The sequence below is a fragment of the Poecile atricapillus genome, chromosome 26, assembly GCF_030490865.1.
Source record: "Poecile atricapillus isolate bPoeAtr1 chromosome 26, bPoeAtr1.hap1, whole genome shotgun sequence".
NCBI lineage: Eukaryota > Metazoa > Chordata > Aves > Passeriformes > Paridae > Poecile > Poecile atricapillus.
The window spans coordinates 5,701,665-5,718,076 of record NC_081274.1 but is presented as its reverse complement, the minus strand read 5'-3'; the positions used below and the strand labels follow the sequence as shown (position 1 = coordinate 5,718,076).

General features: G+C 51.3%; 2 protein-coding genes across 2 annotated transcripts in view; one reads left to right on the top strand and one right to left on the bottom strand.

Annotated features, from left to right (window-relative positions):
- Positions 1-16,412, bottom strand: part of LOC131588565 (zinc finger protein 239-like) — a 129,906-nt gene that overhangs the window by 97,994 nt on the left and 15,500 nt on the right. The gene's annotated exons all lie outside the window — the stretch shown is intronic.
- On the top strand, positions 1,603-6,495 carry LOC131588618 (zinc finger protein 3-like). The gene has a single exon (XM_058857570.1). The coding sequence runs from the start codon at positions 1,971-1,973 to the stop codon at positions 2,649-2,651; it is 681 nt and encodes a 226-aa protein (XP_058713553.1). The 5' UTR covers positions 1,603-1,970; the 3' UTR covers positions 2,652-6,495.

Sequence of the window (16,412 nt, the reverse complement as noted above, 5' to 3'; positions counted from 1 at the left end):
CATCATCCTTTTTCTTACCCCATGGATTGCTCCTGCTGCTTCTTGCCTTAAGCACATTCCTGCACACTCCCCTTCAGCCAATCCCTTCCCAGCACACCAACACCATCCATCCCCTGTTGTCTAAATCCCTTCTGGACTTCCCTTCTTGCCCCCCTGGGTGTCCATGTCCTTAATTTTCTCTGGGAGAATGTGCAAATGACCTCCACATGCTCCCAGCAGTCCCTTGAGAGATATTTTGGGATCATGATCCCTTTTCCTGGGACTCCATTGTGGCTTTCCCTTTTGTCCCCTCCCTGGGTGCCCTGCCATGTTTACTCCCCGAAGATCCCACTGGAGTCACTGCTGAGATTTTCAGTGCTCTCTCCCTGCCGACTCTTGAGAGCCGCCCTGATCCGTCCCTCGTCTGTCTCCTGCTCACTCTCGGGTACCCAATCAATCCCCGGTGTCGCCGCCAGCCGAGGGAGCCGATCCCCCAAACTGGGTGAGGCACCTTCAGCTGCACTCAGTGCCCGCCGGCCCGGACGGTGGAAGGAATTGCGGAGGAGCCCCAAGGTGTGTGGAAAAATTGACATCCCCAGAGGTTTCTGTCCACAAGGAAGACAGAGGAGTCCTGTAACAGTAATTTCATTCATAAAAAAAAGAATGAGGCCATGGGACATTTCCCATTGGGTCTCTCCAGCTGTTGGCAGACACAGCCTGCTTTTCATCTTAATTTTCTTTGCCACATCTCCTTTTCCCCATTGGCTGAAGTCCTGGAGAGGTACAGACTTCCCAATGCACCTCCTACATACCCCCTTAATATGCACCCCACTTTTGTATAGCTAAGGATATTGATGGCTGTGTTAAGTCTTTGTTGTTCTTCTGGAAGTTGATGAATTTATCAGGACCTTGGCTGAGCAGCAGTCTGTGTCATCAATTAATAACATTTTGTGCAGCTGATGGCTCCTCCTGTCACTTCCTTATGTCCACATCCCTGGCCCTATGTCCAGTGAGGTTGACGGGATCAGTTTGTAAAGAGCCTTTGTTGTTGTTCCTTTGCTGGGGTTCCCCCGTTTTGGGGCCATCCCCCCTGGAGCAGGGTGTCCCCCCTTGGTGCAGGCGCAGGGCTCAGGCAGGGCTGAGGCAATCAGAGCGCGCGGCGCTGATGACTCATCAGTGTCCAGGCAGAGCCGCAGCTGCCAGCGTTCCCCAGCTGGAGCCCAGCTGCGCCCCTCCCCCCCGGGCCTTGGCGCCCCCCTTGAGGGGAATTTGGGGAGGTGGGAGGGGGGAGCGCCAAGGCCGGGCCCCCCCGCGCTGTGGTGGCGGGAGCGGCTGCAGTGGGGAGCGAGTGCGGGCGGAAGCGGCCGAGAGCCCAGCGCTGCCCCAGGCCGAGCTGGCCCAGCTCCATCCGTGCCCCTGCGGTGGGATGCTGTGGGACTGGGGGGAAAGAGGGAGCCAGCAGTGGGTGCTGGGCCTGGGGGCAGGAGGAGAAGGGAAGGAGAAGCAGGGTTGAAGAACAAAACGGTGAAATTATGTTCCTGGGGTTTTGCAAAAGTAGGAGGAGGAGTGTGAGGTAGAGTAGGGACTCGAGGAGGAGGAGTAGGAAGAGGAAGCAGCACCAAGTTCATCCCTGAATCTTCAGCTTCCCCACCCCAGGAACTTTGCCTCCCCACATGCAGCAGGTGACTGGGGAGGGGGATCCACGATTTTCTTGGGGCTGAATCTTGGTGTGTCTAAGATTTATTAGGCTAAATGTTGGTGCTTTGATTTCTTGTGAGGGCTGAACATTTCTATTCTGCACTGGCTTTTGGCTGAATCTTGTTGTTTGATTAGTTTTGGATCTGTGTTTTCTTGTTTGGGCTGAATGTTGGTGTTTTAGAGATTCTTACAGACACAAGTTGCCCAATGACTTTCTGAGATGAACTTGGGCAAGGAGGAACCCACAGTCCAAGGTGCTCTCCTGTTGTTTTTTTCCCCCCAACCAGGATTTTATGTTCTTGAATTGTGTTCAGATGGAGGCAGAGGAGGAAGAGCCCTGGAGATGCCGCACAAGGAGGAGCTGCAAACCCAGTCCAGGGAGCTGCAAGGTGGAAAGATCCCCCCAGTGCCAGGAACACGGCCAGAGATCCAACCAGAGCTCAGAGCTGGGGGTGAAACCTCGTGGTGGGGAGAAGCCCCACAAGTGCTTGGAATGTGGGAAGAGCTTCAGCCGGAGCTCCGACCTTTGGAAACACCAGAGGATCCACACTGGGGAAAAGCCCTATGAGTGTGGGGAATGTGGGAAGAGCTTCAGAAGTATCTCTGACCTGATGAAACACCAGGTGATCCACACAGGGGAACGACCCTACACCTGCTTGGAATGTGGGAAGAGCTTTGGTTGGAGCTCTTACCTGAGGGCACACCAGCGCATCCACACTGGGGAGAGGCCCTACGAGTGTCCTGAGTGTGGGAAGAGGTTTCAGACCAGCTCCAGTGTCCTCCTGCATGAGCGGATTCACACAGACGAGAGGCCCTTCCGCTGCCCCGACTGCGGGAAGAGCTTCAAGCGCAACTCCACCCTTGTCAGTCACCAGCGCATCCACACTGGGGAGAAGCCCTATGAATGTCCCCAGTGTGGGAAGAGCTTCTCAAGGAGCTCTCACCTGTCCCGACACCAACGGAGGCACCAGTAAGGGAAGCCCTGCGAGTGCCCCGAGTGCGGGAAGAGCTTCGTGCGCTGCTCCAGCTCCATCCCCCATGGGAGGATCGGCGTTGGATGATCCCCAGTGACCCTTGTTGGGCAGAGCCCTGGTGATCCGTGGTCCTGGTGATTGGTGTTGGGAAGACACCTGGCTGGGAGGCTCCACATCTTCCTGGCTCCCTGTGGGCACCTTGATGAACACAGGGGCAGGAACAACATCGGGACACAGAACAACAATGGGAATTCCTTGTGGGGGGCATATTTGTTGACTTTCAATCCCAGAAAATCTTTTGCATTTAATCTTATCTTCTGGTGGCATCAAGGAATACTGGATGGTCTTGGAGGTCTTTTCCAACCTCACTGATTGCACTGTTTTGATTTCCCATTGCTCAAGGGTGTCTTCCACAGTCAAATGGTGATGACGTGGGGCAAAGATCAAGGTTTTGGAGACAGTGGGGTGGAAACCCCTCCAAAAAAGCTTCTTCCCTCCCTCTCAGTCACAGGGATGCTAAGCCAGCACAAAGAAATCCTTTTGTTTTGGCCTTGATTTTCTTTTCATTTCTCTTCTTTCCTTTAACATATCTAATTTTGGGGTAAAAATAAAGACATTGAATTAAGACATGGGTGAGAACATTGAGGGACATAGACATGGTGGGACATGGAGAGTGACATGGAGCCACATAGACATGGACAGGGACATGGCTATGCATTCTAACTCTGAAATAGAGAGCACGGTGCCTGTGGAAATTGCAGGCCACATAGCTTTCTCAGTCTTGCCTGGGAAAGTGGCCTGGGAATTCATAAGGAGGAATTAAAACAATCCTCAGAGATAGAGAACAGCCTTGCAGGTGCTATTTGTCTGTTCCTTGTTTTCTTGCAAGAGAAGGTCAAGGGTTCAACCCACTGACTAGTGATGGTGATGTGGTAGTTTACTAACCAGTAAGAGTTTCTTTTCTGTACTTTTCACGTATCGGTCTAGAAAAAAGACCTGAGGTAATAAACCAGAGAGAAATTCTCCTGATCGACTCCCAAGAGAGTCTGTGTCGTTCTTCTTGCCGTTCCTAATAGAGCAACATCTGGTGACCCCGACGTGATGTGCATCTAATGACCCCCAAGGGTCAGTGCAGCCAGCGGTCGACGAGCCAGCCGCTTCCCCCACAGAGGGGTAAGTGAGAATCTCCCAGGCTCCCCTGGAGGGGGCTGGTTTTTTAGACCAACGGGATGGTGGAGCCCTGCCAGTGAGCGGGCTTGGAACAGCTTATCTTGATGAAGCTAGAGCTTAAAGTCCCGGGTTAAGCCACTGCGTCTGCATCATTGCATTCATGGGCCGTCAAGATAGACGGTTCTCACAATGAAGAACCACAATTCAACTAATGATCAGCTTGTCTCCTCTGCGTGGCAAGACACTTTGCCGCGCATGGGACTCGATATTTCTGAAGATGCTATGTGCACTTTGTTCCAGTGAGTAAAAGTGCAAAGTTTTACTGTGACTCTTGATAATGCCTTTAACCTCGAGATTTGGCTGTCAGTGGGAGACTGCCTATGGTCTGAACTAGCTGCAGGAGATACCGGCGTGTGCAGCTTGGCAGCCACCTTGGGCATGCTCTTTAAAGCGCTGGAGCGGTGCCAGTCTGAGGACAGTGATGCCGGGATAGAAGATTCGGAAGCCAGGGGTGCCTCTTTTGTACACCATGATGGACTGGGGGGTGAGACCAAGAACCCGTCACCCGCGGAGTTGGGCGCACAAGCCTCGCCAACAGAGAGGTGGCAGAGGAATGGAGACCGCCCGTCCCCGCCTGCGCCTCCGTCTGCGGCGCCTTCACCAGCGCCGCGAGCACCGCTGCGAGCGGCCGCGGGGGACCCTTCGTTGTCGATGGTGTTCTTCAGCCCCCCCGCGCCTTCTGCATTCCTTTCTCCTGTGCCACAAAGGACAGCACGGATGCCCCTGCTGCAGCCTGCCGGCGCGGCAGGGGGACGGCCTCCCCGCGTCCATCCGAAGGGCCCACTGGCCCGGCGGGGGGAGATCGACTTTCAGCCCCCCCATGTCCTGCTGCAGAACCCGCGCATGCGCAAACCTCGCTGGTGGAGGAGTCTAGAAATGCAGGGACATTTCTCTGTCTATGTAATTCTTTAAAAAATACATCAATCATATATAATACTGATAAAAAGGCTTCCAAATATCCCTGAGCAAGCCAGAGTTTGTAAGAAATTAAATAGAAAGTAGAAAAATGTTTCTTTTAACACAGAGGTGAAAGTACAGATTTTAAGAGGGTTCCACACGTGGAGTAAAGATGGAGGAAAAAGGGTGTAGTTTTTAATCCTTCTTCTTCCTTCTTCTCCATGCTTCTGCAGTTTATAGAAGCACAAAATATGATTGGTGTAGAGTTAGTCGCACTTTTAATTACGCGAGTAGATATAGAAAACTTATTTGTTGAGATATAATAACAATATACGTGTCTGTAGCTAATAGGATAAAAGTTAGTATAAAGGTGAAAAGACCGTGTGGTTCGAGGCCATTTTGTATCATTAGTACGAGATGAGCCAGGCTGTGGTGATTTAAGCTTGTGCAGTTAGTCTGGATAGACCTGCCAAGTTTTGTAAGGATCCTTCAATAAACACGAGAAACCAGAATCTAATGAGCCCGGGAGTTTTCTTCGAATAATAAGGACTGAGATAAGTGGGACTCCCCACGAGGGAGGATCCCAAGGGAACTCAGCCCAAAGGAGGCTGAGAGACTAGAGAAAAGTTATATCCACAGAAAATTCAGCCCAAAGGAGTCAAGGAGAGACAAGTAACAGCTGGGACACCCATCGCGGCAGCCCTCATCAGGGGTGTCCCCTCCGGCCTCCGCACCGCCTCTGCACAGCCCCCTGACGGCAGTGACACCGCCCACCACGGCAGAGGCAGGCATGGTTCCTTCCCTCCATGCCCAGCCCAGTGCAGGGGGGCAGACAGGTCCACAAGCAGAGCCAGTGCCCCTGCCGGCTACTGCAACGCAGTTGTCATGGCAACCACTGCTGGAAACAACAACAACTGGGCAAAAACTTCAGTGAGTAACAGCAGCAACAACTTTACAATGGAGTCAGCTTTACTCAAACCATGCAAACTTCAAACTGCTCAGCAACACAGCTGCAAAACCCGACAAACAACAACAGCAGCCTGAACCTGATGAAACAACCATCTCCACACCACAGATAGCTTCCCTGTTTACTTCACTGATTGCAGAGAGTTGGGAAGCTTTTAACCACAGCCATGTGAACTCTACAAGTCCCTCAATCATATTTGAGGGAAAAATCCAATGGACAAAAAAAAAAAAAAAAAAAAAAAAAAGGGAGGGAGATCAAAGCATCGTGAATTGCATTGTTGATTGATCTGTAAAAAGTTTATAGATTTTGCATAGTACAATTGAGTAGACTGGGTTTGGATCTGGGTGTTCTTGAGTTTTGTCACTTTAGTGTTCTTTTAAACTTCCCTGTCGGTGTATGTTAGTTCACTGAACTAGTCAACCATCAAGTCCTTGCAAAGAAAACAATCCTTAAACATCAAAAACGTAAGCCAGAAAATCATTCTAAATCAGTGTCCATTCCAATTGCTGTTGAAGGAGACCTCTTGTGCTGTGTTTGTTCTCTTTCCTGCAAGGGCCCAGCAGAAGATTACAAACACTGCTTTTTTATTTTAAAACAAAAAGGGGGATGCTAACTCTGAAATAGAGAGCACAGTTGGCTGTGGAAATTGCAGGCCACATAGCTTTCTCAGTCTTGCCTGGGAAAGTGGCCTGGGAATTCATAAGGAGGAATTAAAACAATCCTCAGAGATGGAGAACAGCCTTGCAGGTGCTGAGGGGTGGTGTACCCCACTGACCAATGATGGTGATGTGGTAGTTTACTAACCAGTAAGAATTTCTTTTCTGTACTTTTCACTGTATCTTTAGACTTTAGACTGTATCAGTCTAGAAAAAAGACCTGAGGTAATAAACCAGAGAGAAATTCTCCTGATCGACTCCCAAGAGAGTCTGTGTTGTTCTTCTCGCCGTTCCTAATAGAGCGACACGTGGCCATTCATGGGGCATGGGGGGACACGGGCACAGATGGAGACGTGGGGGACAGTGCCAGGGATGGAAACATGGTGGGGACACAGCCCTGGGTGAGGACATGGTGGGACATGGCCAGTGACGTGGGGACATGGCTGTGGCCGCTGCCATGGGGGGAACTTGCAGGGGCTGTGGGGGATGCTGGGTTTGAGGGAGTTGAGGGTTCCTGGCAGGGACTTGGGGCTTGCTGAGGGCTTTGGGGAGCTCAGGCCGAGCGGCTGCGGCTGCGCTGGGAGCCCCTGGTGGAGGTTCTGGGGCAGCTGTTCAAGGACCCCCTGGCCTGGAGCCCCAGCCGGGCATTGGGCTCCTGGAAGGGAATGAACGTCCTTGTGCCCAGGAGGGAAATCCCAGCACCCCCAGGGTGTGTGGGGCAGCTGAGAGGCTACAGCAGGGAGGGGAAAGCCAGACAGAGCTGTCCCCCTCCAGAACTGCACCCCAAAAATCCTCAAACTCAGGGATTTCTCCCAAAGAAATGCTGCCAGGAGGTGCTGGAATTGAGTGAAAGGGGGGATAGGAGAGGTGGGGTGGTGGATTGGTTGGCAGTGGGGCAGGAGTGGAGGAGCAGGGGAAAAGAGAGTCATGGGAGCCCCATATTGGGTTTGGATGAGTCTCACTCCTCCTTCTTCATCCTGCCTCCTCCATCCTGCCTCCTTCTCTCTGGCCCTTTTTCTCCTCCTCCATCTCTTCTCCTGTTCACCCCCGGCCCAGCGCCCACCCTTGAATCCCCATTTTTCCAATTCCTTCACATTCCACGGGAGGAGCTGGGGCAGGCCAAGCTGCGGCAGTGCTGGGCTCTTGGCATGGTCCAGGTACCGCCCATTCACCCCCTCCCCAAATTTCCCTGGTGGCTTCAGGGGTCCCAGTGCTTTTTAGGGTTTGCTGGGTGCCATGCTGGAATTTGGTGTCTCCCAAGGAGTCCCCAGAACAGGATGACACATGGGGGGGGACACACGGGGGTCCTGATCCATCCTGGGGCAGGGTCTGTCCCTGCCACAGCCCCCCCACAGGGTCTCCCCATGTCCCTCCCCACTGCCCCCCATAAACGGGACAGGGGCGAACTGGGAAGCTTTACTGGGAACACTGGGAGCAGCCAGGCAGGGGCAGAGTGACAGCAGGGCTGGGAGGACACACGACCCCTCCAGAATCACTGCAGGGATGGAACGGGGGCTCCTGGCCGGGTGCAAGGCCACGGGGAGGGGCTGCGACCACCAGAGGCTCAGGAGCTCTGGGAGCAGAGAAAAGGGGGTGACATCAGGCTGGGGGCCCCGGGGGAGCACACACGTTCCAGGAGAGGGAGGATATGACCCCCAGGACCCCCCTCACCTTCCTGCACAGGTAGAAGCTGAGTCCCCGATCCCCATCAGCATCTTGCTGTGGGCGGCGTCCGGTGGGATCTCTGGGGGGTCTGCAGGGGTCAGGATCCCCCCTAAAACCTCACACGGACATCCCAAGCCCTTCCAAGCACTCTCCTAGTCTCTCCAAGCCCACCCAAGACCCCCAAACCCTCTCCCAGTCCCTTCCCAGCCCCACCAGGACTCATCAGGAACCCTCTCAGTCTCTTCCCAGCACAATGAACCACATCCCAACCCCTGCTTTCCAATCCCCAATCTCCTTCCAGCCCCTCCAGTCTCACTCAAATCCCTCCCAGTGACACCCAGCACTCCCAAACCCCTTCCCAGTTTCCACCAGGACCCCCAGAACCCCATCCCACCCTCTCCAACATCCTTTAAATCCCCTTCTCAGCCATTCTTGATCCCCAGACTCCTCTCCCAATTTAAATCAATCTATCTCAAGCTCCCTCCCAGTTCCTCCCAGCACACCCAAATCCCCCTCCCAGCCCCCCCAGTGCCTCCCCCGCTGCCCCCGGCGCTGTGGGGGCTGGGCCGTGCCCCAGTGCCAGCTCAGGGGGTGCTCCAGGCTGACGTGCTCCACCTGGCAGCTGGAGCTGAGCCCGCATTGCCAGGGGTGGTTCCCAGCAGCATCAGGAGCAAAAGACACAGAATACAAGCCTACAGCAATTTATATATGGGGAGGGTCCAGGGGTGGATACAAAACTTCAACCAGTGAGGGATATCCTGGGGAGGGGAATAGGACACATGGACCAATGGGGTGCTGTGGATTAGGGGATTTCCAAAGGGGACGTCCAAGCAGGGGGTTGGCATAAGGCAGGATTGACAGGGAACATTCGGGAACAAGGGGCAGGGTGGACAAGATTGATAGGGAAGGTGCTGGAAAAAGGGGTTGGGATACAATGATGGGCAGGGCAGGGGAGGAGATAACTTTGGGTTAAACCAACAAAGCAGGGGGGTAACAGAACAAACCAATTATACAAACAGCTTCAAACTTTAAACAAAAACACACCACAACATCTCCCCTTTTCTGTTTAAAAGGAAGAGCTGTGGTTTTGGGGGATCCATTCTCATTTTGGCAGGTCCCTGGCTCAGCTGCAGGGGGGTCCCAGGGTGTGAGGATGGAGGGTTTGGGAGGGTTCCAGTCCTGGATACAGGGGTGCACGGGGGTCCTGCTGCAGCGGAATGGGAGTTCAGGGGGGTCCCTTCCTCTGTTCTGGTGTTCAGGGGGTCCCGGTGTATGAAAATGGAGATTCAGGGGGGTCTTGGTTCCCAGAAATGGGGGTTCTGGGAGGTTTCCATTCCCGAGAATGGGGGTTCAGGGGATTCCAGGTTCCAGATAAGGGGGTGCAAGGGTTTTTGGGGCTGGGTAAGGGGGTACCAGGTGCCCTGAAATGAACGTTCCAGGGGGTCTCTGTGCCCAGGAAGGGGGGTTCACCTGGAAATGGAAGCACAGAGATTCCCCATTCCCAGTGTAATAAATGGAATTGGTTTGTGCTAACTAAATTGCAGCTGTTACTAAAGTTGTTATTAGAAACTATCAAGAATCAGTGTTTTAAAGCAGATGTACCCCTTTGCAGATGTTGCATGTCAAAATTAAGGTACAGGATGTAGTTTAGAAGATAAATGGTGTCTCAAGACCAAAATGGCCTTGAGATGGACAAAATTAGGATGAATCTAGGCATTGGGCCTAAAGATTAGAAAATATAAGAGTAATTAGTAGACCAACATAACACAACGCTTAGTACACACATGCAAACCTGTAAGGTTATCCAAAGGACAATGAGGAAGAGGAGAAGCCTTTGCCAAAAGACCACCAAAAGAAGACTGAAGACCCCCTAACAACAAGTGAAGCATGCGCCATTGAAGAAAGGTGACGTAAAGTCAGCAAAATCAGAAATAGGAGGAAACTTATGGGAAACATGAATGAATATTTATAAGCATACAGTATATAAGTTTAGCTTGAAGTGCTTTATTTTGTACGTGAGGTGAGGTGAGAAGCACCCCCTGTACCCCCATCGGTTTTGCTTATGCCTTAACCATCTGTAACCACTGCCCAATTGTATGCACATTGTAAGAGACGGGTTCGGGAATCAAGAGACGACCCAGTGTGAGTTAGTTGCTTGTTCCAAATTTATTACAATCTTAGCTACATTTTTATAGTATTTTGAAAAGGTAACATGCAATCTGTATTCTACTATGATTGGATAATTGCTATTTTTCACGCATTAATTTCTACATTTCTATTGGACCAGCTCATAACACCCAAGCTCTATAAGATACTTTTTAGTAAAACTTATTAAGATACATTTATCAGATTTCTCATCCTAAATTCTTATTCTTCATTGTCTTATTAACAATTAGTCTTCTTCATTTCTTTGATACAGTATTTTGCCAAGGACTTACGCTAGCTCAAAGTCAGGGTTGTGCAGGCCTTCCAAGGAGCTATGGCTTCGAGAAGCGAGCCATTCTTCAACAGCACATATATATATAAATATATATACCTGAATATATTTACTAAATTGTATCTTTCTTACTAAATTGTATTCTTTTGCTAAATTGTATTTTTTTATTATTTTGTTTCCAATTTATTAAAGTATTTTATCAGTTAATTAGATTGATTGTTTGGAAATTTGAAAGTCGTTTATAACACTACTTATTTCAAACATTATGTAGACTATGTAGGAATGAAAAAACCACCAAACTGCAGCAGGATATCCACTGTGCTTTAGGTTCTTCTTATTGAGATTCTGCAGGGTGAGAATATTTGGCTCATTCTGAGAACTGACAACGTTTTTTACCATTCAAGATTAGATCTGCCTCTGTGAGTACCACATTTCAAAAACCCAAGCCTGGGAACCTCTTTCTGTTTTTCTTCTGTCCCTGAGCAGGTAACGGGGATCCGGCCCCTGTTGGGCCCTGGCGGGGCCGGGCCGGGCTCTGCTGCAGCGCTGGTCCCTCCCGGGAATCCCTCTGGGTCCCGTTCCCGGGGGGCCGAGCCCTTCCCGGGGAACCCGCCCAGCCCCTTCCAGCGGCGCTGCCGGGCCGGGCCAGCCCCCGGCTCGGCTGAAATTCTGCTGCCACTGAGTTTCTGCAGAAGCTGCCGGGCAGGGGGAGCGGAAGCGGCCTCTGAGTGCTGGCCTGGCTGCTGAGATCCCAGTGCAGCCACGGGAAAATCATCCAGCAGGAACAGCTCCGGCAGCTGCCCCAGCACAGAGCGAGTAACCAGCCACAGGCCTGGGCAAGATATTAACCCTTTCAATACACAGATGAGACCTACAAACCTTGTTCATCTCTACAGGGACAGAAAAGGACAGAGTAACAACACGCAAAAAAACAACATAAAAACATCAAAATCAGTAAAAAAAAAGTCAAACCTCTGATAGAAAAAAAAATGAAAAAATGTAAATTAAAACGAAAATATTCTTTTAGTAAAGCCATAGAAATAAACAATGATGTATGAAAATATCTCCTTTAATTAATGAAAAAACTATAAAAAAATATTCAAACTGTAAATCTAAACAAAAACATCCATTAATGAAACCAACCAAATGTTAAAATAACTGTAATCCCATAAAAAGTTTGAACAGAAAAATAAATAAAAACAATAAAAAACCGTTGCCCCCAGGGAGAGAAGAAGAAAACTTCTGTTCCCAGAGATGATCACAAAAACAAATGAAGAAAACATTTGCCTTCAAACAACTCATCCTTAAAATAACATCCCATGAATTCATAACCCATACACACACCTCTCAGAGGGCTGTAAAAATGAGGAAAACATCACAATAGCAAAATTTCTTCCCCGGCGGCTGCTATTTGTAAAAATAAAAAACCACAAAAAACCTGTTCCTTGTAAAAAAGTCTCCATGACATAACAAAATCCAATAAAAACTATTGCATAATTAATACTGTTTTAAAATCACAAGTTTTATCTCGACAATGTCAGATAAAACAAAAAAAAGTTATTCAGGGGGAGGAAAGGTGTTCTGAAAGTTTTATTCTGGTTTCTTATTCTTGTACTCCAGTTAATAAAGTTTCTTTATTGCTTCTAAGTTTTAAGCCTGTTTTGCCCTTCTCCTAATCCATATCTCACAGACAGAAATGAGTAAGTGCCCTGGAGATTTTAGCCAGCGCTAAACCCACCACATTATTTAGTGCATTAGCCAAAAAACTCAAATTAGCCAATCTCAGCCACTGCACCAGGCTGAAGCTGAGGATCCCCAGCCAAGCTCAGAGGGAGGAGAACACAGCATTTGTGGGATCCTTTCCAGTCTGACTTGCTTTAGCTGCACCCTGGGGGAGGAGAGAGCAGGAGAAGGGTTGGCTGAGTCCTCTCCCCTCTGCCTTGCCCTTCTCTGCTGGATCCTCAGTTCATCCCACACCCACCCCAAGACTCCATCCCCATCCTACTGGTGCTGACGAGATTAAAGGAGATAAAGAGGAGATTAAAAAGATAGAGAGGAGAGAAAAAGAGAAGTTTAAATGCAGTTTAAATATGAAAGAAATGCATATGTTAGTGACTGCTGAGAGTTCAAAGGGAGCTGAAGGGTTTGGGAAGGGACAGGAGCCCGTGAAGGGCTCAGGAGCTGCTGCTGCCGGGAGGGAGGAAATGCACCAATGGCTCCCAGCAGAGTCTGTGCTTTGAGGCTCTTTCCCAAACAGCTGCAGGAGGGAAAGCAGCTGAGTTTGGAGGAAGAGTTTTCTGCTGAGGTTTCCTGTTTGGAGCTGTCACAAGCTTGAGCTGCTCAAGGGAAAGGCGGCTCTGCTTCCAGCAGGGCCCAACTGCACGGGAGCACAACTTGGTTCCCTGGCCCTGAGCCAACGGGCAGCAGCAGCTTCTGTTCCCTCCTGGCTCTTGTGTCATTTCCAGCAGCACAAGACACACCAAGAAAAGCTCCTCCAGAACATGCCATGATCAACACAACCTGATTTCATTGCATGAAGGAGCTCTGACAGTCCCACGGGCTCAGGTTTGTTTGTCAGTCAACAGAGCAGGGAAAAGCACAGACACATTCCCTGCACAGGGAATTCACAGGAGGAAAGTGCAGCGCTGGAGGATGTGCATGGATACAACGTTCCCACGGCAGTTTTGGGGATAAAATTGTCAGGAGAGAGAAAAGAAAAAGTCCTGCCAAGGGTGGGCTGGGGAGGGCTGGTGCTTCCCGGGAGGCTCCCGAAGCTCAAGAGGACAAAGCCCAGACCTTGTCCAAGCTCCGAGCTGGGTCTGAGCCAGAAACCAGGGGGTGGCAGAGCCATTGCTGCTGAAGGGCTTCAGATTGCCAAAGCTAAAGTGTCCAGTATCAAGGAACAACTTGAGGTTACGGAATTCCCAGTGCCCACGTTCCATCCCCTCATTTCAAGCTGAAAGCAGAGCTCCACTTCTGACTCTGCTTTTTAATAATGAATGTCAAACTTCAACAAAATTCCCTTAGAAAGACCCCATGAAGGTTCACACTGTGAGAGCTCACTCGAGGCAGCCCCAACTCCTGCCCTGGTTCAGTCCCTGTCAAGCCCACTGTGCTTTCCAGCTGCTTTGCTCCAGCTCCCCCCAGATCACCATGAATTCCACTGAACTGAAACAAATCCAAGTCCTCGTGGGTCGGGACAAGGGCAGGGAGAGGTCACTCAGGGATCACCATCAGGGGCACAACAGCCCGACACGGGGAAATGAACTGAACTTAGGACTGAGCAAATCAGACCAGGAGAATGAGGATTAAAATCAATCTTGAGAAACACCTCCTCCCGCTCCTGAACTTTTCTGTCCGGGCCGCTGCTCGTGGGGCACAGAGAGGGGCCCGGCCGTGTCCTTCCAAACCTCCCTGGGAATCACCCCAGAGCCCTCAGCCTTCCTTCTGCCCATCCCCGGGGCCTCCCAATGGCTCCCGTGGCTCTCGCAGACCATCCCAGCCTCTCCCAGTCCATCCCAGTGACCCCAAATGACACCCGGGTCCATTTCGCGTCTCGGTGGATCTGCCGCCCCTCAGCCAATCAGAGCGCGCATCTCTGATGACTCATCAGTTGCCGGGCAGATCCACAGAGCCGAGAGCACCGCGCTGGACTCGGCCTCCCAGTGCCGCGCACTTCATTCCCAGTCCCTCCCAGTGCCACCACAGTCCCTCCCAGTGCCACCACAGTCCCGCCCAGTTCCACCACAGTCCCGCCCAGTGCCACCACAGTCCCGCCCAGAGGCCCCAGAGTCCCTCCCACTCCTTTTTAGCCCATTCCCAGTCTATTCCGAGTTCATTCCCGCTTCACTCCCAGACGTCCACGCTCTCTTCCAGTGTCGCAGTATCCACTCTCATCTCTTTCAGTGCCACCCCAGTCCCTCTCAATGCCACACCACTCCTCTCCACTCTCTCCCAGTGCCCCCACCGTTTCCATCTCGCTGGTGCCCTCGAGCTCCCAGCCCGGCCCCGGCCGCCTCCTCTGCTCCCTGATGGATTTCTCCCCTGCCCACATCCAGCTGAGCTGCTCCCAGGGCCAGCAGCAGCTCTCGGGCCACGTGCTGGCCACTGCCGTGCTCCCCAGCGGGGACTGGAGCCAGCAGCTCCTGGTGCTGCTGGAAACCGCCCCCGGCAATGCGGGCTCAGCTCCAGCTGCCAGGTGGAGCACGTCAGCCTGGAGCACCCCCTGAGCCGGCACTGGGGCACGGCCCGGCCCCCACAGCGCCGGGGGCAGCGGGGGAGGCACTGGGGGGGCCCGAAGGGAGATGGGGGTGTGCTGGGAGGAACTGGGAGGGAGTTTGAGATAGACTGGTTTAAGCTGGGGAAGGGATTGAGGTGCTCAGGATGGCTGTGAAGGGGTTTGAAGGATGTTGGGGAGGGTGGGATGGGGTTCTGGGGGTTCTGGTGGACACTGGGAGGGAGTTTGGGGGTGCTGGGTGTCACTGGGAGGGATTTGAGTGAGCCTGGAGGAGCTGGAAGGAGATTGGGGATTGGAAAGCAGGGATTGGGATGAGGTTGGTTGTACTGGGAAGAGACTGGGAGGAGTCTCGATGAGTCCTGGTGGGGCTGGGAAGGGACTGGGAGAGGGTTTGGGGGTCCTGGGGCAGTGGGGGGAAATTGGGAGGGGGCTGTGGGATCCTGAGAGGAACAGGAGGGGCTCTGGTGGGTCCTGGGGAGGCTGGGAAGAGACTGGCAGTGATTTAACAAAAAAATTGCGATATTGATTCAGTATCAATATCAATCTGTAATTGGACAAAAAACCTCTCCAACAGTTTAAAGTTACAAAGTGGATGTTTAATCACAGCACTGGGCGAGTGCAGGACTCACCCCTTAATACGCACAGCAAGCTGACAAAAGATTCCAGTGTCTATTTATTTACAAAAGTCTTAAATATCCAAAATACTAATACATATTAATACTAATACATATTCATAATGCTAACACCTCCCATGCTCCACTTTGGATTAAAATTCATGGTAATGAGTTTAAAAAGTCATTATGCCTGCGTGGTGGGCTCCCTAATTTGAGGAGTGGGTTGTTTTGGTGAGGAGGGGTCATCAAGAGATGAAGGAAAACCGCTCTTCCTCACTCTCACCTTTCTATCTTTACAATGGTTGACATTACAAATGACATTTGGTACAACTCCAGTTTCCTCCCTTGTGACTTTGAAATGGGTTTCCAGATGTAAGGTCTGTGATCTTCCTGAACCCATTGATCAGTTTCTCTTTTCTCATTATAAGCACAGCTGAACAAACATACAATGAAAAGGAATTTTTTACCTAAGTCCGAGATTCATTATCTCAAATCCTGCTTCTCACTCAATCATTAACTCCGACTAGTTCCAGCAAGGCCGATCTCTAGCTAAGATCTCCAATTTTTCTAAAATACCTGATTTTTTAAAATCAGTGACTCCAAAGGAGGTTTCAGAGGGTCCTGGGAGGGCTGGGAGATATTGGAAGGGTCCTTGGAGGGGCTTGGGAGGTCTGTGAGAAGTTTTGGGGGTCCTGACCTCTGCAGACCCCCCAGGGATGCTGTCAAACGCTGCCCACAGCAAGAGGCTGATGGGGATTGGAGTCTCCGTGTTGGGCTTCGTCTTCCTGGAGATGGGGCTTGGCTTCTACCTGTGCAGGAAGGTGAGGGGGGGTCCCGGGGGTGGTGTCCTCTCTTCCAGAGAGCGTGTGTGCTCCCCTCGGGGCCCCCCAAGCCCGGTGTCATCCCCTTTTCTCTGCCCACACAGCTCCTGAAGCAGGGGCAAAAGGTTCTGGAGGATATAAAGTCAACAATTCCCATTGTCATTCTGTATCCTGTTGGATTTTCATTCCCCTGTGCTCATCCAGGTGCCCACAGGGAGCCAGGAAGATGTGGAGCCT